At 38.4% G+C, this 26662-nt stretch overlaps 1 protein-coding gene across 1 annotated transcript in view; it reads right to left on the bottom strand.

Moving 5' to 3' along the window:
• Positions 1–26662, bottom strand: part of WDFY2 (WD repeat and FYVE domain containing 2) — a 172868-nt gene that overhangs the window by 69120 nt on the left and 77086 nt on the right. The window contains exon 3 of the mRNA XM_019752158.3: positions 15162–15235. Within this exon, the coding sequence (XP_019607717.1) occupies positions 15162–15235 (74 nt within the window). The remainder of the gene's footprint in view (positions 1–15161; positions 15236–26662) is intronic.

Genomic DNA, 26662 nt, shown 5'->3' with positions numbered 1-26662 from the left:
ACTGATTGGCACATGGTAACTGCTCGACATATATTTGTTAAAAGGATTGAATGAAAGAATTAAAATGCTATTTTAGTAATATATTAATTTACACAGAGCAGCTCTCTATTAATATACTTTTGAAATATGTAAAAATAAAATCATAATAATCTATACAAATTATGAATAGCTTTTCAATGATGGCTGCAGTAAACAAGTATGACAGTTTATGTTTTCATATAGATAAAACATCAAAAAAGGATCAATTTGCTCATCAATAGTAGACTTGGAAGTAGGAACTAGATTTCTCAATTTGGGGGTTTAATGCTAACCACAATAGGTTTGAATGAAAATATGTACAATTACTAGACATTCAAATAATAAAAGCAAAAAGAGCCTAATTGCTAACTCAAGAGTTTACCTGAGTTAATTACAAACTCTGAGTAAACTAAGCTTTTTGTACTCAATTCCAAAAAATAGAACAGCACATGGTTTTAACTCAAATCTTAGGACTAATCAATGTTTTACTTCGTAGGTCAATAGGAAACACAACAATACGTTGCCTTTTTAAAAAAACTGAGCTACAATGAACATATAACATTATATTAGTTTCAGATGTACAAAATAATGTTTCAATATTTCTATATATTGTGATGTGTTGCTTTATAAAGTTAACTGTTTCTAATCGCGGTCTCTGTGCTAAAATGTTAAATTATCTTTTGCTGGATTTAAATTCACAAATTTAAATCCAGCCTGAACATTATTCAAACCAATAAATATGCAGATAACAAGTAATGAGCAAAAACAGAAAGCAAACATTACATATAAAACCCAATTTTACTAGCCAAAAATGGTGCTCGCAAAAAATAAACTGGTTACAAAATTGCTAGTTTTTAAAAATTATTTTTTAAACTTGAGATGGCAAATAATTATGTAAAAATATTCTTTAATGTCAGATAAAATTATTAACTTGATCAAAAAGTAAATTAAAGTTCATCTTTTCTTAAAATGAACAGAATTTCTGCTATCAAGATAATTACTATTTACCTCATGTAATCCTCATAACCATCCTCCTGTGAGGCACATATTATCTACAGTGAGTAAATTGAGGCTTATGTGAAGTTAACCACCTTGTCCATCATTATCCAGCTAAACGACAGCAGAGCTGCTGTTCAGATGCAGATCTCTCTGGAAGCAGCTCATATCTCAACCACCAGGATGTCTGCCCTTGATCTAGGAAGGCAAAGTGTGCTAACAATGATTTCTCCTACAAACTTTGAGTAAACTCCACCTGATAAAGGGAGGGAAGAGAAGAATAAAACAATCACTGTCTCCTTATCAGAACTAGTGGGAAACAAGGGCTTCTATAAAGGTGACTAGAATGTAAGAATGAAAGTAAAAGGAGAAAGAATTTCTGGATGCAAACACAGATGAAACTAGCTTGGTTTTTATTCATTTGAAAACTATTATTGAGGTTCCAATTTGTGCAAGGCTGTCTGCTGGGTATTGGAAATAGCAAGACTTGTAATATGCTTCCTGCCTTCAAGTTATGGGAATCAAGAAAACAAAGACATTAGCACTTACTACATGTCTCTTATTTACTTTCAGGAACTCCATGTGTCATCTTATTTAATATACAATCATATAAATAAAACATACATGTAAACTAATAATTACACATAAATACTGACACCGTGTTTCCCTGAAAATAAGACCTAGCCGGACCATCAACTCTAATGCGTCTTTTGGAGCAAAAATTAATATAAGACTCGGACTTGTATTATATTATATTATATTATATTATATTATATTATATTATATTATATTAGACCCAGTCTTATATTGTATTAAAATAAGACTGGCCTAATATTAATTTTTTCCCCAAAAGATGCATTAGAGCTGATGGTCCAGCTAGGTCTTATTGTCGGGGAAACACAGTAGTAGAAATCTGAACTACTGAGTGCTATGAGAACCCTTAAGAAGAGCCTTCTATCTCTGCCCTGGAATAGGGCAGGCTTCTCATAAGAATGGGTCGGCTAATTCTTAAAGGTAGGAGAGGAGCTCCTCAGGGGGAAGGAAGCAGGAGTTCCTCAGCAAGGGGTAACATCTCTTTTTAGCAAGGGGACTCCATGTCCATGGCCATGGATGTGTGAACCAAACAAGTCTGATATCTGGGTAGCAGAGTTTGTAATAGAGGAGGCTGGTAAAGTAGGCAGGAATTAAGAAATTTGAACTGTATTCTCCCGGAAGTTGTTGAGCCTATACACCGAGGAGTGGCATAATTACACCAGAATTTTGGATTTCTGAGGGCAGAGTAGCTGGAGGAAACTACAGAGACAAGAGACAGTAAGACCAATCTGGAGCTTAGTGCACTGGTCCAAGCCATAGTGCGGGGACAGAAAGCTTTAAAGTACTGGTGGGAATGGCAGAAAAGGGAGTCTGAAGACAGTTCTGAGGTAAGTCAGTAGGCCACTGACTGCTGTGAGGTTTGAGGGAAAACTCCTATTTCTGGTTGCAGCTACTCGGTGATGCCATTTACTGAAGGAAGGAGACAGAGCACATGTTGGGGAAAAGAGAATTCTTTCTATTTAGAATATGCTAAATCAGGTGTCCTGGACATCCTAGGTAGGCATACCAATTAAGCAGCTAGGAGTCTGGGTTCAGGCTCAGAAGGACAGAATGGGCCGGAGTCTTGAGAACTACAGATGTAAGATAATTAAGCTGCAGTGGATCACCAAGAAAGAGTACGCAACACAAGGCAGACCATTGGGGAGCACTGCAATCTAAGGCTCTGCCAGAGAAGGAAGAGTCAGCAGGAAAATCTGGAGAGAACTCAGGGCTTACTAAATTTTAAACACCACACCAATTATTCAACCATGAAACCACTCAACCCACTGGAAGGCACCTTTCCAGCTCCTTTCGCTCCTATCCATGACAGACGGGCTCTGAGTGAAGGAACCTGCCCATTGTTTTGACTTCTCTCCAATCCAGGAAACCAGGAAACCTGAGTGATGGTTGCTGATAGAAAAGCTGTGCTGTTCTACATGCCAATATGGTCAGCAGTCTTTTTGCAACTGTGGAATTTATTTCAGTGAGCTTAAGGTCTCATACTGACAGTTTTCTTCCTACACTAAATGAGTATTTATAAAATGTACCATTTACTGGTAACTGAGAGTAGAGCTGCTCCCCCATCTGCGGAACTCGAGGTGAGTGGATGGTGGCTTGTGGCGACTACATTCAAGGTGTAGTGCTGGAGGCGTCGCAATAAATGGGGGGGGGGGTGTGTGCCCAATTTGGAAACAAAACCTCCTCTGGGTTACCACCACCCCGAGTCACTGTAGCATCCAACGCAGTAAAACAAGGAAGCACAAGCGCCGCAGGCAACCCAGCACTGCTCTCCAGGGACCAGGGCAGACCTAATGCTACTCTCTTCTCTAACACAAGCTTCTAGCCAGCAAGGCTCGAAAAAAGCCTGTTTTTAAGACTGTCTCAGATCAGAGTAGAAGTAGTAACACCAGGTGATGGCAATTCAGTGACGTAGAGGCTATAAAAGAATAACCGCTTCCTTCACGCATTTTGGCTCTAGTGAGTTCTCAAGCTTTACAGCCAAAGAATAGATGTCAGATGGCTCTCTGGGGGGTATGTTTCATGACCCTGTTATTGTCAAGGTCTGGGAGGAATGCCTTCAAAGGTGATTGACCTGGAGATACCACATCAGTCCTTCTAGGCTCTGAACCTTGCAATCTAAATGATAGTGAGCTGAGAATCATGACCCAGTATACAGTTTGTATAAAAGATGAACTCAAAACAAAAATTAAAAAAATACTTGTGCACACAGAGAATATTATTCTTCCATGTCTAGATGGAAATGGTTCATAAAAGATTTGTGATACAAGACAGATTCCTAGTGTTAAAAAACTTTGTAGGACCACAGAAAACTCTCTGGACACTGGCCTATAAAATCCAAATTCCCAAATTAATAGAAAGTGATATAGCCTTTGATGGCTGGTAACCTTCCCTCCTCCCACACTTAGTCCACTAGAGTAATGGTGTCACCTGTGATGAGAAACTTGCTACATTTTCTCCAGTCATCCATTCATAGCATCTTCAGTAATTTGCACACTTATCCGAGCCCAATCTTCTCCAAAGGGTGATGAAAATTAACATGGTAACAACTTGGATAAGAAACTTTTCTTGCAGATAAAAATAGTATTCGATAGCCCATGTTTTGCAAATCACTGACAAATTACTGTGATAAGGCAGTAACGATTGAAGATGGGACTAGAATTAAGTTGGATCATGAGGAGTACGCCACCATGAAGACACTTCCTCCTCTTAGAACTGGTCTACTAAATCCACAGGACAGATTGTAACCACGGCTTCCTGGTTACCACCAATGGAAGGTGCTGCTGCTGTGACAATAATGTTGATAGGAGCTAATATTTATAGAGCACTTGATATGTGCAGGCACTGCTCTAAAAGCTTGATGTGTAGTATGTCAGATAATCCTCACGTCTATAAAATGGGTACGATTATTATCATTATCCTTACCATTTTACAGATTAGGAGACTGAGACACAGAGTAAAGCAACTTGCCCAGGTTGACACAACTTGTGGAGTGAGAGCTGTGATCTGACTCAGGCGGTGTGATTCAGAGCCTACGCGTATGCTCTTACCTTCTCTATGCTGTCAACTCAACAGACTATACTAACTCACTCATTAACTCATTTGATAAATATTTACAGAGCACTTACAATTCATGGGCACTGTACTGGGGTGTCAGAGAAGACTTCCCTAAGAAAATGAAAATTAAACTGAGATCTAAAGGATGAAAGCTTAAGTAGGTGAAGAGAAGAAGGAAACACATTCAGGATAGAGGTTCTGTGAAAGGAAGGAACATGGCGAGGATAAGGGACTGGAAGTGAGCCACTAAGGCTGCAACTTCAAGAAGAAGGGCTTTGCACAAAAGGAGGCTACAGGGGGCAGGGGCAGATGTGGCAGGGACAGACGTGGCAGGGTTAGTCACACAGGCCATGTGAAGAATTTCAGCCTGTGTCCTTGCAGAGGTCTGGCAGGGGGTATGACATGATAAAAATGTGTTGTGAAAAGATCCTTCCAGCTCCAATACAGAAAAGAGACTGGAGGAGGCAGAACGGATGTGGAATGACCAGTGAAGGGGGCCAATGAGGGTCCAAGGAGCAGGGAAACGGTGGCGGCGGTGGTGGGGTGATGATGAAGAAGAGGCTGGGAGCTGAGAGGCTCTTAGGAGGTAAAAATCAATCAAGTGATGGACTAGATAGAGTCGAACAAAGTGGGGGAAGGTGACTTTAAAGAGCCCTGGCTCTTGCAACAGGGTGAACGGCGGTTACAGTCACTAGAACAGGGAACACTGAGAAAGACCAGGTGTGTATGGGGGAACAGTGAGTCTGATTTTAGAGCTGGTGAATTTGAGGTTCCTTTGAGATATTCAACTGCAAATATTAAGAAGGAAGTTGGAACCTCAGAGAAAAACACTGGATAGGGGCAAAAAGTTGAGTTATTGTCATACGGGTAGCAAGTGAAGCCATGGCATGGGTGAGACTGCCCAGAGAGAAGTAGTAAGGGCCTACAGCAATGCTGAGAAACTCCAACACTGATTCTAAGCTGGTGAGACGACATCCTAGGATGCAAACACAGACAAAACAGCCAGAGAGCAGGAAGAAAACCAGGAGAGTATTGTATTGTTGGATGTATTTAAAGAGAGTATTTCAGAAAGAAAAGCAAGGAGGTCAAACATGATGAGACTGAAAAATGTCAGGTGGACAGATCCACACAGGGGTCTTTTGTAAGCACAGCCAGAGCTGTTTGGACAGACTGATGGCCTGGAAGCCAGACTGCACTGGTCTGAGGGGGGGGGGGGGGGGAGTGAGAAAATGTAACAAGTGACTACAGACAACTCTTGAGAAGTTTGATTAAAAGGAGAGAAGTGAGATAGAACGTTAGGTGGACAGGGAAGAGAGCTGCGATGTTTATCTTTGTTTTTAATAAAAAGAAACTTGAGTGTGTTTGAAAGCCAGTGGGAAAGATCCAGCAGGGAGAGAGAGATTATTAAGGTCTACGACAAGGGGAAAGTAACTTGAAACATAATACACTCATCAGCTCCTAGCCACTGCCTTTCTGAAGCATAGATATGCCGCTTGACTTGGCCAAATAAGATGACCACCTTCTGAAACAGTTAATACAATGTCCCCATTAGGCCATCCTTTGTGGCAGATAACTCTGGTAGGTAGTGTATAAATGATTTCCACCCTGTACCCTACTGGATCTCCTCAGCGCCCAATTTAACATGCAGGGCAATCTAGGTGTTCCTCGCATATTTATGCCATAGAATCAGTCTAAAAGTGGGATCAGCCTTCAAAATTTCATAATTGCAATGGAGATGCCACAAAATAATCTTCGGCCACAGAATGCTCTTGCATCTGTATTCATTACTACTTGACCACGTTTTTAGATAACATGCCGGTACTGAACAATAGACAGCAGTGACATACTGGAGGAGATGAGCTTGTCCTGGAGAGGTTCTAAGAAGGTCTGTGAACCACACAAATACTGAAGGCACGATAACTCTGACAACAATAGTGGTTTCTGTGACAAAACCACCTTCACTGAATTATGCTATAGGAATAAATAGTACCCAACTGGTATATTGGCCCTAGGACTCTTATGAAGCAGAAAAAGCCATATATATGTAAATTTATATGTTTACATTTAAGTTCCTTGCAATTTATTTGAAGAAGCCCAGAAGAGAATAACTACATAACAATCTATAAAAAGAACTCCTCACATTAGAAAGTCCACTGCCATAAAATGATGAAATGACTCAGAAACAGTAGTCTTTTGTGGTAGAAACCACAGAATAATGAAACACAAGCTAGTATAAATAATAGGGAAGTTATGTAAGAGTTTAAAAGAAGGAGGCCCTGTACATTCCAGGTCCACATTTCTATGAACACAAGACCTCCTGGAATTTTCTTCAAATCTACACTCCATTGATCTTATGATTATGATATTATTCCTATATGGTATCAAACTAGAAATCCTGGAAAGCAGGGTAATTCCAGGAGCAACATCAATTCTTCAATAAGAACAAAATTTAGAATGCACCGGGATGATTGACAAGTCAGCTGTAGCACTGCTATCTCGTAGATCATCAAGGGGAAGGTTTTCAAAATACCTTCTCTCCAGCAGGAATGGCTCAACTGTATATTCAGCTGAAGTGCTTTATTCATAGGTTATTTGCTATTACCTTAGAAAGTGACCTCAACATTTAGGTCAGTCCCTATAGACTCATTATAGCCCACAGTACTAAACAACTCATCCAAAACACTTTGTTACTTTAAATGCTCAAAATCTTCTTCTTCTTCTTTTTAAAATCCCTTTAGCAATGACTTGATGCATGGAAAATACAAACTTCCAATTCCTTAATGACCATCCTACGGCAATTCCTTGCAATTGGACTATCCTAGTTGTGTGAAGGAATCACCCTGGTATAATAGGGAAATCTGTACAAGGATCAGAGAAGTCCTAGCTGCTACCACTACCTTGACATGTGACCTACCCAATATATCACTTACTCCAGGGGACGGTGGCATTAGATGTAGAAGAATTAAGGTCCTTTTCAATTCTAATCTTTCCTTATCTCCACCAAGGGGATTTGAATCATCCCTTTTTAAGTATCTTTGGATACCTCCTTCCTGAAAGCATCATATTGCATAGCCACAAAATTGTTTCCTAATCCACTGTTAGAACACTGTTAGGGAAATACTGTGAGATGCAGTATTACCAGGTACACTAAGTTGAATAATGTCCTCCCAAAATTTATAACTACCTGGAACTTCAGAATGTGACCTTATTTGGAACTAAGGTATTTTCAGATGTAATTAGTTAAAATGAGATCACAACTGGATTAGAGTAAGTCCTTAGTCCAATGACTGGTATCTATATTTATAAAGAAGGTCATGTGAAGACACAGAGAGAGGAAGGGGAATGTAAAGATGGAAGCAGGGATTGGAGTGACCTATCTACAAGCCAAGGAATGCCAAGGATTTCCAGCAACCAGCTAAAGCTATGAAAAGGCAAAATAGGAATCTTCCCTAGAGCTTCTAGAAGGAGCATGGCCATGTAGATACCTTGATTTTGGACTTACAGCCTCCAGAACTGTGAGAGAACAAATTCTATTTTTCTAAGTCACCCAGTTTTTAGTACTTTGTTACAGCAGCCCCAGGAAAGTAATATACCAGGTATTGATATGCTGCAACTAGTAATGACTCATCTTGTTCTCATAGCAAAATACACGGACTATTACAAATACTACAATACCTTGGACTTTCTAAATATAATAAAACTTGGAGTTCAAGATCCTGGTTTTAGGTGACAAAAACAGCTCTGATAATTCTTGATTTCCTTCTAGTGGATGCTGAGTATTATATTTTTGTGAAAATTAATAAACAGAAACTTCATTTTAAATGGAATTGAGAGGTTAGAAGAGTGAACTCTCATGCACACTGTCATTCAACCCACATTACTGACCCCAACAGGAAGAGATGTACCTTGCATCTCTGACAGAAAGTGATACTACTTTACTACCTCAGTAAGAGGAAGAAAAAGATTCCTTCTTGCCCGGTAACAGCTCAGCCAATGGGAGACTGTCGTAACGCCGCCAATGAAAAGTCACTATACTTCGAACTTTCAGTGTCTTCCAATGGACTCTTTGTTTACAACAGTTCCTCTGGAGTCCATAAAAAGGGCATCCTTTGTTTCTCTGGTCTTGTGATTGGTTCCCCATTAGACTGTATGTCCCAAATTGCAATTTTTTGTTGTTCCCAAATAAACCCATTTTGCTGTAAAAATTACATCTGGTTTTTGTTAAAGGTCAACATTTTAAAAGAGGTAATCTCTCCTTTCATGTGAAAAAGTAACATCCTCTCTTATAGAAACTACATTCCTCTCCCTTGAAGCTACAAACCTTCTGGAAAAGGAACATTTTTTTTTTTTTCCGCTGTTGCAACAAGAACTCTTTGACTAAGTGCTTATGATTACTGTGACCTGTGATACAGATTCCCTATCTATGGGATTCTGCCAAGTCATACTCCATTCTGAATTCCATCATGTGAAGCAATTTTAGAACATGCCATCTAAGGAATACCACTGGTGAAACTGATGAACACAAAGTAATGCTCTTGTTATGTTGTTTATTGTAAAATATGAATCTCCAAGTAATAATAAATGATTTAAGATGGCATATTCTTTTCAGAATCCCAAAAGTTCATTAGATTTCTAGTCTTAGCTGATAAACATGCAATGAAAGTCTTACTAACAGCATATTTTAGGGTCCCACAAACTCTCAGGAACACATTATATTTCTACTTAAGTTTTTTATTTGCTTGCTTAATGTATCTCTGTTTATGAATTTCAGGAAGCAGAGTCAAACATCAAATTCTTAAATAACAGCCCAAACCAGTCATTTAAACGCAGGATTCACTCATATTGTGTCAACTGTTGGGAGCAATTTGTAACTGCCAGCTAAGTGCCCGACTTTGGTTTCAGTATCCTGATGACGTGAACTGAAATGCCTTCTCTCCTTCGTTCAACAGACATTTTACAAAGTATCTACAGTGGTCCAGGAATTCTGTTAGGACACAACACTGAAGCAGGCATGGTCTCTGCTTTCAGGCAGTTCACAACCTAGTGAAGGAGACAGATCCACAAACAAATGAGGAAACATACCCGGGATACTCTGGAAGCATAGAGTTACAATCGCCTATTGGGGGAAGAGGCAACAGGCAGGAGATGGAAAGCTATTAGCAGGAATTCTTTATAGACGTATAAGCGGCTCCAGGATAGCAATGTGGGATGAGGAGAAAGCCCAGGCTTAAAAGCACACAGAGTTCCTAGCTCTGCTGAGAGCTGCTTCCTAGCTAAGTACGCACAAGAAGGCATGTATCCAGGCCTTAGTATCCTTATCTGAGAAGTGTGAACAATACCATCTACAACATAGGATTATTGTGAACCTGGAAAGAGGCGATGTATATAAAGCAGAGTGCCTGGTACATAGCAGATGGCCAATAAATGTTTGCTTCTCTTTATTTTTTCATTTTCTTGGATAACTTATGTGAACTAACAGTAACATATACTATAATAACCGCAAGAACTACCAAACAACCTCAAATCCATACATAGTACTGTGGTCACACAGCAGCCTAGCTGTCTGTCCCCTCCAACCTTTCCTTAAGGAAAGAAGACTCTGCAGGACTGTGCCTTTTTGGGGTTGAGTTTATAATTTCCTGAGTCTCTTCATCTGGTCCTCAGGAGAAGGGTCTGCGGTCAAAGACGAGTAAGATTCCTCATGGGAGGGACAACTTAAGCCGGACAGGACCCCTTTGGGACCCCCATGAGCTAGTTTAATAAAAGTCAGGAGGAAGCCATACCCCTCCTCCTCGCCATTATGAGAAGCTGCTGATGCAGCCCCAGTTGTTGTCCGGCACCCTGTTGTGCAAAGGACCCATTAGAGCGATAAGATCTCACTCTTTCTGCTTAGCTCATGGGATAGTTTTACCATATGAGACTTGCTCCCCCAGGGGTTGTACACATCGCACCTTAGTCACCTGGGGACGATGTGCATCGCTTGCTTTGGGACAATTATGTGGGAATTGGAAAAATTTTTATTACAGTGTGGTGTAAGAGTTTCGCAGACCCTGCCCCTAATCATGTGATACTTATTGTAAGAAATCAGTAAATATTGACAGCGACCCGATTCAGGGTTCCAGTCTCTTGAGGCTGCGAGTCCCTTGGTCCTCTGTGATTTAACTGAATTTGAGTCTCTGTCTCTTTATTATAGTTTAACCCTGGCCGCCTCCCTCGCCTTCCCACAGGCTTGTGTTGTGCAGGTCGCAACATAGTATTATTTATTTTTATACAATACTTACTATCCTGAATGTTAACTGTTATATACATCAAAAGTTTCCTCTCATTCCAATCAAACTTCCCCTAACATATATATGAAATGAATCTTCAGAGAGCAGAGATTTTATCATTTTTAGGTCTTATTCAAAAAATATTCAATGACTATGCATTTATCTTGGCAAGATTTTCATAAAAAATTTGGCTCACTAACAGTTTTGATGAAGAAAACATATATTTATAAACATGATTATATATACAACTCTATGACTATTCTACAGCCATTATTCAGTATGGTTAGCAAAAATTAGTTTAATGGAAATTCTTTAATTTCTGTGTTTGACATTTCCTCACTAGTCAATTATTACCTCTGAAGACTTTAGAAAGTATTCCCAAATGTTCATAGTGGGAGATCTTCCTGTTAGGGATCCAGTTCCTTTACATAAAGCTCATTACTCATCCTGAGTCAAGCTTGTCATAATCAAACCCCACCTATATTTTATACTTTACATCCCAATAAGCCTTTCCCCAAAATGTTGATTTCTCACCAAACAGTTCCCTCCAAACATCTCTTCCTTTCTTACCTCCATTTTTTTTCTTATGCCAATTCATTTGGCCTGAAATACCTTTCCTTCCTATCTCTAGCTAATCAAATCCTAGCCCATCTTCTAAATCTACCTCACATCCAATCTCCATGGAGCTGACTCAGACCAGAAAACTCTCCCACACTCTTCTGACCTCATTGCCTTGCCAACGTCACACTCACTGGTGTACTGCTACTTTTGTTGTTACATTTTTAAATTTTGTATTACTTATTTCATAACTTCATTTTTACCCAACTGAAAGATAAGCTCTTTGAGATCAGGAGCCACCTGTTAGAATTGAGCAAATTCTTTTGCACACAGTTGATATTTAAGTATTTGCTGATTGGCTAGAATACAGAGGCATTATGACAGAAAATTTTAAAGTCCTACTTCTGTATGACTAGCAGCACAATCTGACTGACTTCTTTCAACATTAAAACATAAGGCATTTCTGAAAACTCAAGATGAATTTAATTATTGGTATAACTTCTACTACACAGGATAATTCCATTGTGAAAAACATTTTGAACAGCAATAGAATTATACAAATGAACGATCTCAGAATTTAAGTAGGTACTTATTATAATCAGTTATATTAAGTAATAATAATGTTCATACTTTAGTCAACGATTTACTTAACAAGTTATTCATTGAATCCCTAATTTGTACAAGGAACCAGACCAAGATCTGCTGGGACTAGAGATGAATAAAAGCCTGACCAAGACCTCAACACTCGATACTTTAATGGAGGAGACAGACTTAAAAACTTTTTACAAACAAGTTCAATAAGCAATACAACACAGCTAACCTGAATACTGTGTGTGATTAGTTTCAATTGGTAGGGCTCAGGAGCCACCTGTCGAAAGGAAGTGAAAGGGAAAGGGGATAGGGAGGAAGAAAGAAACCGAAAAAAAGGACAATATAACATTTGAATAATGCCTTGAGACATAATTGAGACTTTATAGACAAAGATGGCAGAAGGGGTTCTGTTTATAAGATCAGAAAAAGCTCACTTTAGACATGAAAATATCCCCTCACCCTACTTTAGCTTCTCTCAATAGGTGATCTAACATGCTACTTCATGGGGAAAATAAAAGGCCATTCCTCTCCTGTATCGCAAAACTGTCTCTTTCCCACTTGTCTCAAAAGTGTCCCTATTCTTTCCCAAAGCCAAATTCTCCAAATTGTTCTGGACCCTTTTGCTGCTTTTCTACTACCATATCTTGTTCCAGCACTCACCATCTCTCTCCTTTTGTGGTCAAATTTTTGAAATAGTCTGTATTTGTTATCTCTACCTCCTAATTCGCTACTCAGTTACATAAGGTTAAATGCCTCTTAAATCTTTTTTATTCCGTAAAATAAAATGAAATAAGGATTTATTTTCTGATTTTTTTTCTTTCTTTGTTTCAAAATAAGCTAACTAGAAAAAAAATAAAATAAAAATAAGTTAAGCAGTATTTCTTTTCAAAATTTGCTATATTCAGGGAACAAAGAATGAAGAGTCTCTGAATAAAATTTCTTATGTCCAGAAACTGAACTTTTAAACAGCTGAGACGTATAAAAGTGTTTTAGTAAATAACCTGTTTTTGTTGTGCTCAGTGAGAACTCCGAACCTTAAACATGCTGTTCTCCCAACATCTTTCCCTAACTCAGAGCTTTTTACAATTCTTCAGATGAGAATAGGTAGGGTAGACAATTCTTTTTCTTCAGCAACATAAAAGAGGTACTTTTAAGGAAATTACTTTATACAAGCTGGGCCTTAATGTTTTTTAGAAGACCTGGGTAAGGTAAGGTTTGCTATCCAGGCATTGTGCTGACACACTGAGAGAAACACCACCTTAGTCCAGTCTCTGACTCATGTTCAGTTCTCCGGTGTGTTATTTACTAAAGAAATAATGGCTAACATGGTCTCTCCTCTTACATATAATACATAGCGAGAACTCTCCATAACTTACTTTGTTCACCTTTCTTGCCTTCAAAGCCAAATTTATCAGCACCCATATTGTTTTAAAAATTGCAAAGAATCACCCATATGTCACGTACACATAAGTGTTTTCATGGATAGTGAGTGTTACATATACTATTGGGCAACATATGGATCTCGGCTCACCTTTTCAGATTTCCTTTGTAATGAACACTTGTTCATTAAGCAATCCAATTATCCCTTTATCTTTTAAAAATAAATTTATCTTTCACATATCCCACTTTTTAAAAATGGCTTTCCTTCAAGTAGACAAAGGATCTATATCATGAACTTCTCTTCTGTCCTGCTAAGGAATAGTTTACAGAGCTGTCAAATGTATTGGATGTTACCGAAATTCCATAAATATTTGTCAATAGGCTGATTCATATTTAACAATATTAAGGTTACCAAACAAATATTCTGACTAAAGATAAGACAGAAAATTTCAGGCTCACCTCTTCAGGCTCCTTGTAGAGGTCAGGCCACGACCACAAAAGGAGACTTACATTCCCTACCTCTAACATTCAAAAGTTAAACTATTAAATAGAATACCGTCTCTTCCTCCAATCTTGACAAGTATTTGTTCAACTACTTAGAGGTATAGGTACAAATTTAGAACTTTTAGACTCCTTGAGGTTCCACACCGTGGTGTGGTGACATGGGAGGGCCAGCCCATACCCTTTTCTTCACATTCCCCAGTTTAATCAACACCTTGAAGGGCCTTCTGCACAAGTGTGGACATCCCACCCACCTCAGACCACTGACCCTTAGCCAGCCTTCAGGCTAAGGCTACTGGTTTTATAGGGAACCCAGAGTCTGGGGGTGGGCGGAGTGAGGGCTTAATCTGGGCACATCCTCTTGGCTCTTCAGCCCCTTCATCCTGCGGGGAAGTGTGGCCCAAGGGGTCTCTCATTCACGGTCCCAAAGCAGGCGTCTCTTGCCCGGAACTAAAGGCAACACATACTTGGGTAATTTACAAAAATGGAGAATTTACCAGATCAGTTTGTTACCAGTTAATATACTAATTGAAAATAAATATGTAAAAAGATTAAGTAAGCAGTAAAATCTGAGATTCCAATCTCTAATAACCTCAGTTCCCTCAAGATCTATAATCAGAGTCTAATATTTATCTGAATCTACTCTACAGACTAAATTCTAGATTCTGTGCTTTCTTTACAAATTCATAGAAATTTACAGAATTCTATTCACATGTTAGAGGGAGTGAAGAGGGCAATGAAGAGCAGAAGAAAGAGGGGAAGGAGAACACTGAGTATCAAAGACAAGATCAGAATATGCAGGTCTGAAAGAAGGCATTTCCCTTGTGTTTTGTCACTTGTGTGGGGAAGCATATGACACCATGATCAACCATCTGATCAAAGCCACTAGTATCACAGCTTGTTCTTACTAACGCACAAATTTGTGTAGCTCTCTTGTTGGCCTCATAATGCCCCTATTCCAGGCACTGTATACATTATAAGTTAAACTAAATCTTGTCAGCATTTAAGGTGAGATGGATGACAGCTCTCCCTACACCTTGTCACCATAATTTGCTGCACTGCCATTTCCACTTTACTTAGCAAGAAAATTAATTTGTTAATTTGAATAAAGCTAATAAATAATTCTTATCACAATACATATATACATACTCTGCAGGAAGGGAAGTATTTCAACTGGAAATCTTATTTATGTGTACTTACTGAGATTGTACCATTGTCTAGACCTATGGACAGTCTTCTTGTTTCCGGGTTAAAAGACATGCATGAACATGGAGCTGAAAGAAATGAACATGTTGATGAAATTAACAAAATGATGATTCTCATCGATTTAGGAGTGACTAGCTAAAACTGTGTGGCTAATTTTTTTGCCACTATTTCCTGAAAAACAGTTTAACTCCCACTCACCAAACATTAAAGCAGTAAATTTATAACCAACCCTTAGTTTTTCAGTTATCCTTTTAATAAACATAACAAATAAGATATTCTGAAACTGGACAAGTTCCAAGGGGCTTAGCTGTTCTGTCAATATCAAGTCTAAATTTGCTTGACTAGATTAACAGTATTTTATGCTGTGTAATCCTTCTGTCACCAATCTATCTCTTTAATCTATCACCAATCAAACCCCATCTTTAACAGAAATAACCTATCTTTTCCGAACTAGGGAAACAAAAGATAGATCTTATTACCTGTCCCCCCACCCCCAATATACACACTACTATAGAAATCTATTTTTGACTCAGAATTCATTTGGGGCATGAAGGCTAATAGAAGTCTTTTATTCTCAGCATTCAAGGGATATGCTGGAGGCTGCTAATTGAAAAAGACTGAGGATTTGTCTCAATCTAAAAGACAACAACTTGACACAGGGCCAGGATCTACAGGAGAGAAATCAAGTGAGTCAGTTCACCCAGTCCTGGACAGGGCCTCTGCGTTCTGCGAGACTGACCTGAGCCCAACTAAATTACACATGCTTGGAAGTCCTGTGTGGCCAAGAAGCGCTTGCTACACAGTCAGCTTCCAGGTTCTTCCTTGCTTTTTGTACTTATGCTTGCTTGTAAGAATGGGGGCCTTTGGATATTTATCCTATACGGAAATAGTTGCTCTAAAGAATTCAGCACAATTTTTAAAAATTTCCCCATCTTCCCAGTAGCCCTGTAGATCACAAACTACTCATCATCATAATCATAATCAGCATCAGATATTTTGATTCCTACTTTTCACAGTTATGGTCAGATGTCTTACCCAAGGTCACACAGGAAGAATAAATTGGAGAAGGTTCAAAGATATAATTCAAACACACTGTCCTATTTTCAAACATTCAACTTAGATTATCTTTAAACTATAAAAGAACCTCAAGTCTAACAAAGCCATTTCATAAACACTTCACTTAGTAACACTGTTTTCATTCTCTACAAAAAGGCCGTTAACAACAACAAAAAGATCTTCTAAACTATGTATTTACTTTTTTTCTAATTTTCAATCATGATATATTTAGAAAATAGAAACACATAAAAAATAATTTTCCCCCAAAATCAGTGCAGCAGAATATCTTTCAGTTTAGCCATAAAATTAAACACGATTCCCAAAAGAACACTGCTGGGAAAAAAGCAATCAAATGATATTGAATGCACCGCCCTAAGGAACTCAGTCTTACTAGCTCTTGGCCTATAAACTATGTTGGCAAAATCTCTACACAGATGCTAAGATGTCAGAGCTCACAATCCACAGTGTGTGTAAAATTAAAATCTAATGACTTCATGGAAAAGTATGTTAGTTGAAAAAAAATGAAAAAATACATTGTGATTACAGCTACATAAAGTACATACACACATTAAAATATACATGGAAAAATTAAACATAGTTGTGTTCGACTGACAAGATATTTCTATAACATTGTCTTTATTATTTTGCTATTCCTATTAAAATTTTAAATATCTAATGATTTATTAAGATATAAACATGAACATATAAAGCAAAACTTGACTGCAGTCCAAAAGACTATAGATAAGAATAACTTTATCACTTAGCTGCCTGCCTGACCAGGTAAAAGTATTTTCTGTGTGATTTCCTCCAAAGTTCGTATTTATTTATGTAATAGTTAGAAAACCCATTGATTTTTTAATGTGATTTAAAAGACATTTTTATAATACTGCACAGGCTACCTTTAAATCTACATTGCTATTTCTTTATTCATTGATCTTCCCTGTATTTACTAAGTTTATTATTTTTTCAACAAAAAACATAGAATGCTTACATTCTATTTAAAACATTAAAATTTTTAAATATCTAATGATTTGTCAAGATATAAGCATGAACATATAAAGCAAAACTTGACTGCAGTCCAAAAGACTATAGACAAGTTAAGAATAACTTTATCACTTAGCTGCCTGCCTGACCAGGTAAAAGTATGAATGTTCCAGGCTTATGATACAATGATATGTAAAGTGTTATAATTGTCACCAAGGAATTTACAGATTATAACACCAACTATAAGAACTATAAAACTTGTCCTCAATGTCACCTCCTTAGTTAAAATCACTTTATATTGATAGTAAGGAACATGATCAGAATTCAAAAGAAAAAGATCTTTCCTACAAAAGACCACAAACAAAAGACATTTTAACAGAAATTCTGTTGTTCCGGAACCCATATGGTTGAACACAAAATGGTTACAGATTGAGAAATGCCAGAGCTAGAGAGCAATGCCGCCCAGGTACCCCCAAATGCACAAACACCCCTTCAAAGAGGCTTTATGATGAAGCACCAATCAAACCTGTGTGTGTGTGTATGTGGGGGGGGGGGGGAGGGAGGGAGGGAAGGAGAGAGAGACAGACAGACAGACACTTGGTACATGAGCCTTATGCTGCTCCTCAGCTGTGACACTCCCATAGGAATAGGCCCTGAGTTGGTTACACACAGACCCTGCAGCGCCAAGGAGGCAGAGAGTGAATTGCAAAGATTATCTATGGCTCTGTTTGTTATTGCAGTAAATGTCTTTCCTTTTGGGGGTCAGGGGGGTAAACAGATTGACACAGAGATCCTTCTAACTTCAACTCACCAGAAACTAACAAAAAAAACCACCTCTGAAAGACTAGTCTTATGGCCCATACAAAATGGGCTCCTATCCATCCAAGCAAGAAAATATCAAAGGGGCAAGACTGTCTGGGGAAGGATAATAAGACACAGTAAGGTTAATTATGGCTAAATGGTAAAGGGAATCCTTCAGCAGGAAGAACAAAAGTAGGAAACAAACAAAACATGATTTAAGCATAATATACTCATAGCTAGGGTGTAAAAATGTGGTTTCACAAATAAGATTTCAGCTTTAAATGCTGTAAAACTAATGATTCATAAGTCAATAAAAAATAATGGTCCCTGATGGCTCAAAGTTCAGGTGAGAGACAAACTGCCTGAGACTATTCTATTCTCCCACCTTAGAACTGTAGTCTCCAGAGGCGGAGAAAAGTGGCTGACCAGAGCTATAAAATTACAATACAGCTTCCTTCTATGACTATGAAAACTGTACCCCTGAACTTAAGATGAAATAAATACAATATGATACAAACCTGAAGATATATTTATTCCCCTCACCTTTAACTTCTCCCCACGAGAAAAGATAACCACCGGAGTAATCTTTGTGGGGTGACCCCCATTTCCCAAGACCTTTCACATTTATGATGTGTCAAAATTTACAAGAGACTGTAACCTGGACGGGAGTGGGGGGGGGAGGGCCTGTAGGAGGAGCTGCATGCACTATGTCCGTAGGAAAGCCCCGCAGGAAGAAATCTAGGTTCACAAAAGAGCTCTAAGGTTCTAACAGCCCCTCCTCTTTACTTCTTCTTCCTGTTAAAAGGGGGCTTCCTGCTGCTTCTTGCGGTGTGTGTATGTGGCTCATCACCACGGCTGCATGGATTGGATTGCAATCCTTTCTTTTTCCTGAATAAATCCTTTGTGGTGATGGAATATCAGGTTGACTTTTGTTTATGGTCGACACATGCAACATGCAGTTTGCGTGAGACTGCTCTTGTGAATGTTATATTCTATTTTTTCCCCAATGTTTTTACTGAAATCTAGGGGGAAAACTGACCACAATTTCTTGATAAAATAGTACCAGAACTCATTTTCCATGCTATTTGATTAAGATTTGCCACTCCCTTCTCTGTCTCACACTGATGACAGTTAAAAGAAGTGTATTTGCCAAATTTTGGGAAAGGAGATAATGAAAGGTAAAAATAAGATAGAAAAGGAATTTGTGCAGGTATATGGATAATGGGAAATAATAATCTCTTACTTTAGATCTTGATGGCCTGTCAAAATCTTATGTTTAAAAGTAAACACTTTCATAATACTGAGTGTTTTTCTTAATGCAATCTGTGTAGTTTCAGGCAGGTATTCCATTTTAAGGTTAGGAAAAACTAAAATAACTCTAGTCTGAATGATTATATTAATGACCATGTAATTTGAAGGAGGAAAAGCTCAAGAGATTCGAGCCCTAGACAAAGGGAACTCAAGAGATCAACTTCAACAGAATCAATACTTAAGTGGTTTACAGAGAAATTGGTCATTTGTATTTCTAATATTTCTATCCCATAGGTCATCTTACAAAAATATTGCTCTTGCTTTTTTTAAAAAATGTAGTTGAGAGGAGGTATTCTCAAAATAAGTCTATTTGGGGAAAAGTTTCCTAATTACTGTTAATTATACCTATATTTCTTTCATTATATGACTAATTTATTTTTTGTCTTTTGCTGAGTGGTTGAACTTTGCTCAAATAAACACAAGTTTTCTGAAGGGTAAGCCGTGGATTTCGATCCCACTGACTGCTTTACAATGCTGAAGGCGTTATTTGGCAGGAGACACTAATCTTCATGGGATGTTCTGGTGGGAACTTTAAAACTAAATAAACAACAGTACTTCCGAGAATAAATCACCAGTTGTTAAAGGCATCCTGGTGTAGTTAAATGTCAGGATCCTACCATAAGTGACTTGAATAAAGAGCCTTGAAGAAGCACCCCACCACCACAAAGCAAAGATTTAATTTACTAATATCATTTCACTCAGCCCTGTTTATCACAAGATTATATTTATTATGTTTACAGTATTCAACCCATGTTTTACTATATTAAGAACACTTATATTTAGGTCTTCAACGGCCTAGCGTTAAAAAGTATTTTTCGATTGACGTCATCAAAATGGCAGCGTGAGGTGAGCTGCTGTAAAGCTCCCCTGGAATTTACAACTAATCGAACAACAATAACTCCACAAAGGACTCCCTGCACAGCAGACAGGCAAGACGAAGAGGCCCACTACTGAATTCACCTAAAGGTGGGCGAATCGCGCGAGCGGGGGAGGAGGGAAGGCAGCAGTGCGGAGACAGAGCCCCGCGGGCACAGGACGCAGATCAAGCTCAGTGCTCCGAGCTTGCTGCATCCCAGAACTACCGCAGCTGCGGGAGAGGGAAGAACTCGGACTGCTAGGGCTCCGCTTATGGCCCACAGGGCTGAGGGGCCAGCATATAACACGGCTGAACCCAACACTCACAGCAGAGACCTTGGAGCAAAGACTGAGGGAAGAAGGCTGAAAACGGTGGTTTAAGCGCTCACTGCCAAGCAGAGAACGGAAGACTTAGGCACTGAGACTAGCCGCCCCCTCCCTACCCTCTCAGAGCTTGCCCCGCCCCCACCTGCCCGGTTCTAGAAGCAGAACAGTAGCAGTGTCAGATCAAAAGAACAGAATATTTGCTGTTCTGAGAACTGTGGACCGCAGACACAGATTCACAGCCCAACTAATTCCAGCAAAGGGGAGGGAGCTGTGGCAGCAGGACTGGCTGTGGTGGTGGTCGCTGTCACTGCTCTGGGCCACCTCTCACAACTGACCCCGCCCCTGGCCCCACCTATCTGGGCGGATCACTGCAGGAGTAAACAGAACTGCCGAAACATAGGGGCTCTGAATCTGGTGCAGGAAGAGCTTTGGAACTTGAAAAGCTCTTCGCATACCCACACGGACAATGCGTCCTGTGACCCAGGCAAACTATTAACAGAGGAGAAGCCTGTCTCCCAGGGAATCCCCCCATTGTGTGAGAAGCTGGAATACTGCAGAGAAAACATAGCACTACCATGTGAGAGAGAGAAAAAAAAGGCTGCACTCGAAGAGAAAATAAAACATTCTACCAACAAGTACTGGAAAACAAAAGAAAGACCTCTTCCTATCAACCTGTTGCAGAAGCCTCTCCTGTAGATGTCTAGGAAGAGAAATAATAAATCAGTAATTGCCATGAATGACCAAGGCAACAAGACAGCTCAGAAAGAAAGTGAAAAGTCTCCAGAAAAAGAATTTAAAGATATGGAAATATGTGACTTAAATGACAGAGAATTCAAGATTGCAGTTCTGAAAAAACTCAACAAGATGCAAGAAAACACAGAAAGGCAGTTTAATTAACTCAGAAACACAATCAAAGAACAACATGAGCATTTTACGAAAGAGACTGAAATTTTAAAAAAGAACCAAATAGAATTTCTGGAGATTAAGAACTCAATAGAAGAAATTAAGAATGAAATGACCAGTTTAGGTAGTAGAGCTGACCACATGGAGGAAATAATCAGTGACATCGAAGATAGAAACCTGGAAATTACACAGATGGAATAAGAAAGACTTGAGACTTAAAAGAAATGAAAGAACTCTACAAGAACTTTCTGACTCCATCAGAAAGAGCAATATAAGAATAATGGGCATACCAGAAGGAGAAGAAAGAGAGAAGGAAACAGAGAATATATTCAAACAAATTCTCAATGAGAACTTCCCAAACTTGTGGAAGCAAATAGAACACCTAATTACCTCAATTCCAACAGGCCTTCTCCAAGGCACATTGTATTGAAGCTTCTAAAATCAATGACAAAGAAAGAATCGTCAAGGCAGCCAGGGAAAAGAAGACGGTAGCCTACAAATGAAAGCCCATTAGATGATCATCAGATTTTTCAGCAAAAACTATACAAGCCAGGAGGGAGTGGAACCAAATATTTAAACTATTGAAAGAGAGAAATTATGAGCCAAGAATAATATATCCAGCAAAGATATCCTTTAGATATGAAGGAGGAATAAAGACCTTTCCAGACATACAGAAGCTGAGGGAATTTTCTAATACACAACCCGCACTACAAGAAATACTAAAGGAGGCTATTCGACCACCATCAACAGGGACAATTTGTGACAACCAAAACATAAAAAGGGGGAGAGTAAAGGCCTGAACCGGAATATGGGAATGGAGAAAGTAAGTGTGCTGAAGAAAATGGAATATTCAAAATATCAAACTTTCTTTTACATAAACTTAAGGGTAACCACTCAAAAAACAAATCCAGAACTGAAATATATACTGTAATAAAAGAAGAAACAGAGGGAAACATCATAGAATATCACCACACAGAAATAATAGACAACAACAAAAAGGCAAAGAAACAATGGAGACACAGCCTTACCAGAAAACTAAAGATAGAATTACAGGAAATCCTCACATATCAATAATCACCCTAAATGTAAATGGACTGAACTCACCAATAAAAAGGCACAGAGTAGCAGATTGGATCAAAAAACTAAACCAAACCATATGCTGTCTCCAAGAGACACATCTCAGCTACAAGGACAAGCATGGACTCAAAGTGAAAGGCTGGGAATTGACACTCCAAGCAAATGGTACCCAGAGAAAATCAGGTGTAGCCATAATGATAGCAGATGAAACAGACTTCAGGGTGAAAAACATAACAAGAGACAAAGATGGACATTTCATAATGGTAAAGAGGACTATACAACAAGAAGACATAACAGTCATCAATATTTATGCCCCCAATCAGGGAGCACCGAAATATACCAAGCAACTACTAACAGAACTAAAGGGAGAAGTTGACCAAAACACAATTATACTAGGGGACCTAAATACATCATTGACAGCTATGGATAGATCATCCAAACAGAAAATAAATAACGAACTAGCAGCCCTAAATGACACATTAGATGAAATGGACATAATTGACATATATAGAGCACTTCATCCTAAAACATCAGACTATACATTCTTTTCTAGTGTACATGGAACATTCTCAAGGATAGACCATATATTGGGACATAAAATCAGCCTCAGCAAATTTAAGAAGATTGAAATCATACCAAGCATATTCTCTGATCACAAGGCTTTGAAATTGGATATCAACTGTAAAAAGAAAGCAGGAAAAACCACAAATACATGGAGATTAAACAACATACTTTTAAAGAACGACTGGGTCAAAGAAGAAGTTAGAGGAGAGATCAAAAGATACATAGAAACAAATGACAATGAAAATACATCCTACCAAATTTTTGGGGATGCAGCGAAAGCAGTTTTAAGGGGGAAATTTATATCATTACAGACCTATCTCAAGAAACAAGAAAAATCCCAAACAAATAACCTCGTGTTACACCTTAAAGAACTAGAAAAAGAAGAACAAGTGAAACCCAAGGTCAGCAGAAGAAAGGAAATAACAAAAATCAGAGCAGAACTAAATGAAATAGAGAACAAAAAGACAATAGAAAAAATTAATGTGACAAAGAGCTGGTTCTTTGAAAAGATTAACAAAATTGACAAACCCTTGGCTAGACTCACTAAGATAAAAAGAGAGAAGATGCTAATTAACAAAATCAGAAACGAAAAAGGGGAGGTTATGACGGACACCACAGAAATACAAAGGATCATCCAAGAATACTATGAAGGACTATATGCCACCAAATTCAATAACCTAGAAGAAATGGACAAGTTCTTAGAAACATATAGCCTTCCAAGGCTGAACCATGAAGAACTGGAAAATCTAAACAGACCGATCACCAGTAACGAAATTGAAGCAGTCATCCAAAACCTTTCCAAAAGCAAAAGTCCAGGACCAGATGGCTTCACTAGTGAATTCTACCAAACCTTCAAAGAGGATCTAATACCAATCCTGCTCAAACTCTTCCAAAAAATTGAAGAAGAGACAGTACTCCCTAACTCATTTTATTAGGCCAACATTACCCTGATACCAAAACCTGGTAAGGACAGCACCAAAAAAGAAAACTACAGACCAATATCTCTGATGAATACAGATGCAGAAATACTAAACAAAATTCTAGCAAATCAAATACAACAATGCATTAAAAAGATTTTTCATCACGACCAAGTGGGGTTCATCCCCGGGGCACAAGGATGGTTCAACATTCGTAAATCCATCAATGTGATACATCACATAAACAAAATAAAGGACAAATATCATATGATTATATCAATTGATGCAGAAAAAGCATTTGACAAGATACAACATCCATTTATGATTAAAACACTTAATAAAATAGGTATAGAAGGAAAATACCTTAACATAATAAAGGCCATATATGACAAGCCCTCTGCTAATCTCATAATTAATGGTGAAAAACTGAAGCCCTTTGCTCTACGTTCAGGAAAACGACAGGACTGTCCCCTATCACCTCTGCTTTTCAACATAGTGTTGGAAGTCCTTGCCAGAGCAATCAGGCAAGAGAAAGAAATAAAAGGCATCCAAATTGGGAATGAAGAAGTTAAATTATCACTCTTTGCAGATGACATGATGCTATATATAGAAAACCCTAAAGACTCTACCAAAAAGCTATTAGGAACAATCAACGAATACAGTAAAGTTGCTGGCTACAAAATCAACGTACAAAAGTCCATTGCTTTCCTATATACTAACAATGAAATCTCAGAAAAAGAAATACAAAAAACAATTCCTTTTGCAATTGCAGCAAAAAGAATAAAATACCTAGGAATAAACTTAACCAAGGATGTGGAAGACCTATATGCTGAAAACTATAAGACATTTTTGAAAGAAATTGAAGAAGACACAAAGAAATGGAAAGACATTCCGTGCTCATGGATTGGAAGAATCAACATAGTTAAAATGGCCATATTACCCAAAGCAATATACAGATTCAATGCAATCCCCATCAAAATCTCAATGGCATATTTGAAGAAATAGAACAAAAAAATCATCAGATTTGTTTGGAACCACAAAAGACCCCGAATAGCCAAAGCAATCTTAAGGAAAAAAAACAATAATGGAGGTATCACACTTCCTGACTTTGGCTTGTACTACAGGGCTACAATAATCAAAACAGCATGGTATTGGCAGAAAAACAGACACATAGACCAATGGAATAGAATTGAGAACCCAGAAATAAAACCACATAAATATGGACAGATAATTTTTGACAAAGAAGCTAAAAACATACAATGGAGGAAAGACAGCCTCTTCAATAAATGGTGCTGGGATAACTGGATAGCCACGTGCAAAAGAATGAAACTGGACTGCTATCTGTCACCATGTACCAAAATTAATTCAAAATGGATCAAAGACTTAAGCATAAGACCTGACACAATAAACTGCATAGAAGAAAACATAGGTACTAAACTTATGGACCTTGGGTTCAAAGAGCATTTTATGAATTTGACTCCAAAGGCAATGGAAGTAAAAGCTAAAATAAACGAATGGGACTATATGAAACTTAAAAGCTTCTGCACAGCAAAAGAAGCCATCGACAAAATAAAGAGGCAACCAACTGAATGGGAGAAGATTTTTGCAAACAGTGCCTCCGGTAAGGGGCTAGTATCCAAAATACACAAGGAACTCATGAAACTCAACAACAACAACAACAAAAAAAAACCCAATTGAAAAATGGGCAGAGGACCTGAAGAGACATTTCTCCAAAGAGACATACAAATGGCAAATAGACATATGAAAAAATGCTCAACATCACTAATCATCAGAGAAATGCAAATAAAAACCACAATGAGATATCACCTCACCCCAGTTAGACTAGCTATCATCAACAAGACAAAGAGTAACAAGTGTTGGAGAGGCTGTGGAGAAAAAGGAACCCTCATACACTGTTGGTGGGAATGCAGACTGGTGCAGCCGTTATGGAAGGCAGTGTGGAGGTTCCTCAAAAAATGACGACTAGAATTGCCATATGACCCAGCAATCCCTCTCCTGGGTATCTACCCAAAAAATCTGAAAACATTTATCCATAAAGACACGTGTGCTCCAATGTTCATTGCAGCTTTGTTTACGGTGGCCAAGACATGGAAACAACCAAAATGTCCTTCGATAGTTGAATGGATAAAGAAGTTGTGGTATATATACACAATGGAATACTATTTGGCGGTAAGAAAAGATGATATAGGAACATTTGTGACAACCTGGATGGATCTTGAGAGTATAATGCTAAGCGAAATAAGTCAGACAGAAAAAGCAGAGAACCATATGATTTCACTGATGTGTGGTATATAAACCAAAAATAACAAAAGAACAAGACAAACAAATGAGAAACAAAAACTCATAGACACAGATAATAGTTTAGTGGTTACCAGAGGGTAAGGGGGGTGGGGGGTGGGAGATGAGGGTAAGGAGGATCAAATATATGGTGATGGAAGGAGAACTGACTCTGGGTGGTGAACACACAATGGGATTTATAGATGACGTAATACAGAATTGCACACCTGAAATCTATGTAATTTTACTAACAATTGTCACCCCAATAAATTTTTTTTAAGAAAAGCATTTTTCATGTAAATCAAATATTGTGTGTTCTCAACTGAAATTAACCATTTGTTTTCTTTTAATTTAGTATAAGAGACATCAGCAAAATTATAGTGAATTAGCAGTGGACACTTT

The sequence above is a fragment of the Rhinolophus sinicus genome, chromosome 16 (genome assembly GCF_057876585.1).
Source record: "Rhinolophus sinicus isolate RSI-liver-muscle chromosome 16, RSI-T2T, whole genome shotgun sequence".
Classification (NCBI taxonomy): Eukaryota; Metazoa; Chordata; class Mammalia; order Chiroptera; family Rhinolophidae; genus Rhinolophus; species Rhinolophus sinicus.
Note: the sequence above shows the minus strand (reverse complement) of the source record. Positions and strands in the feature narration are given on the sequence as shown.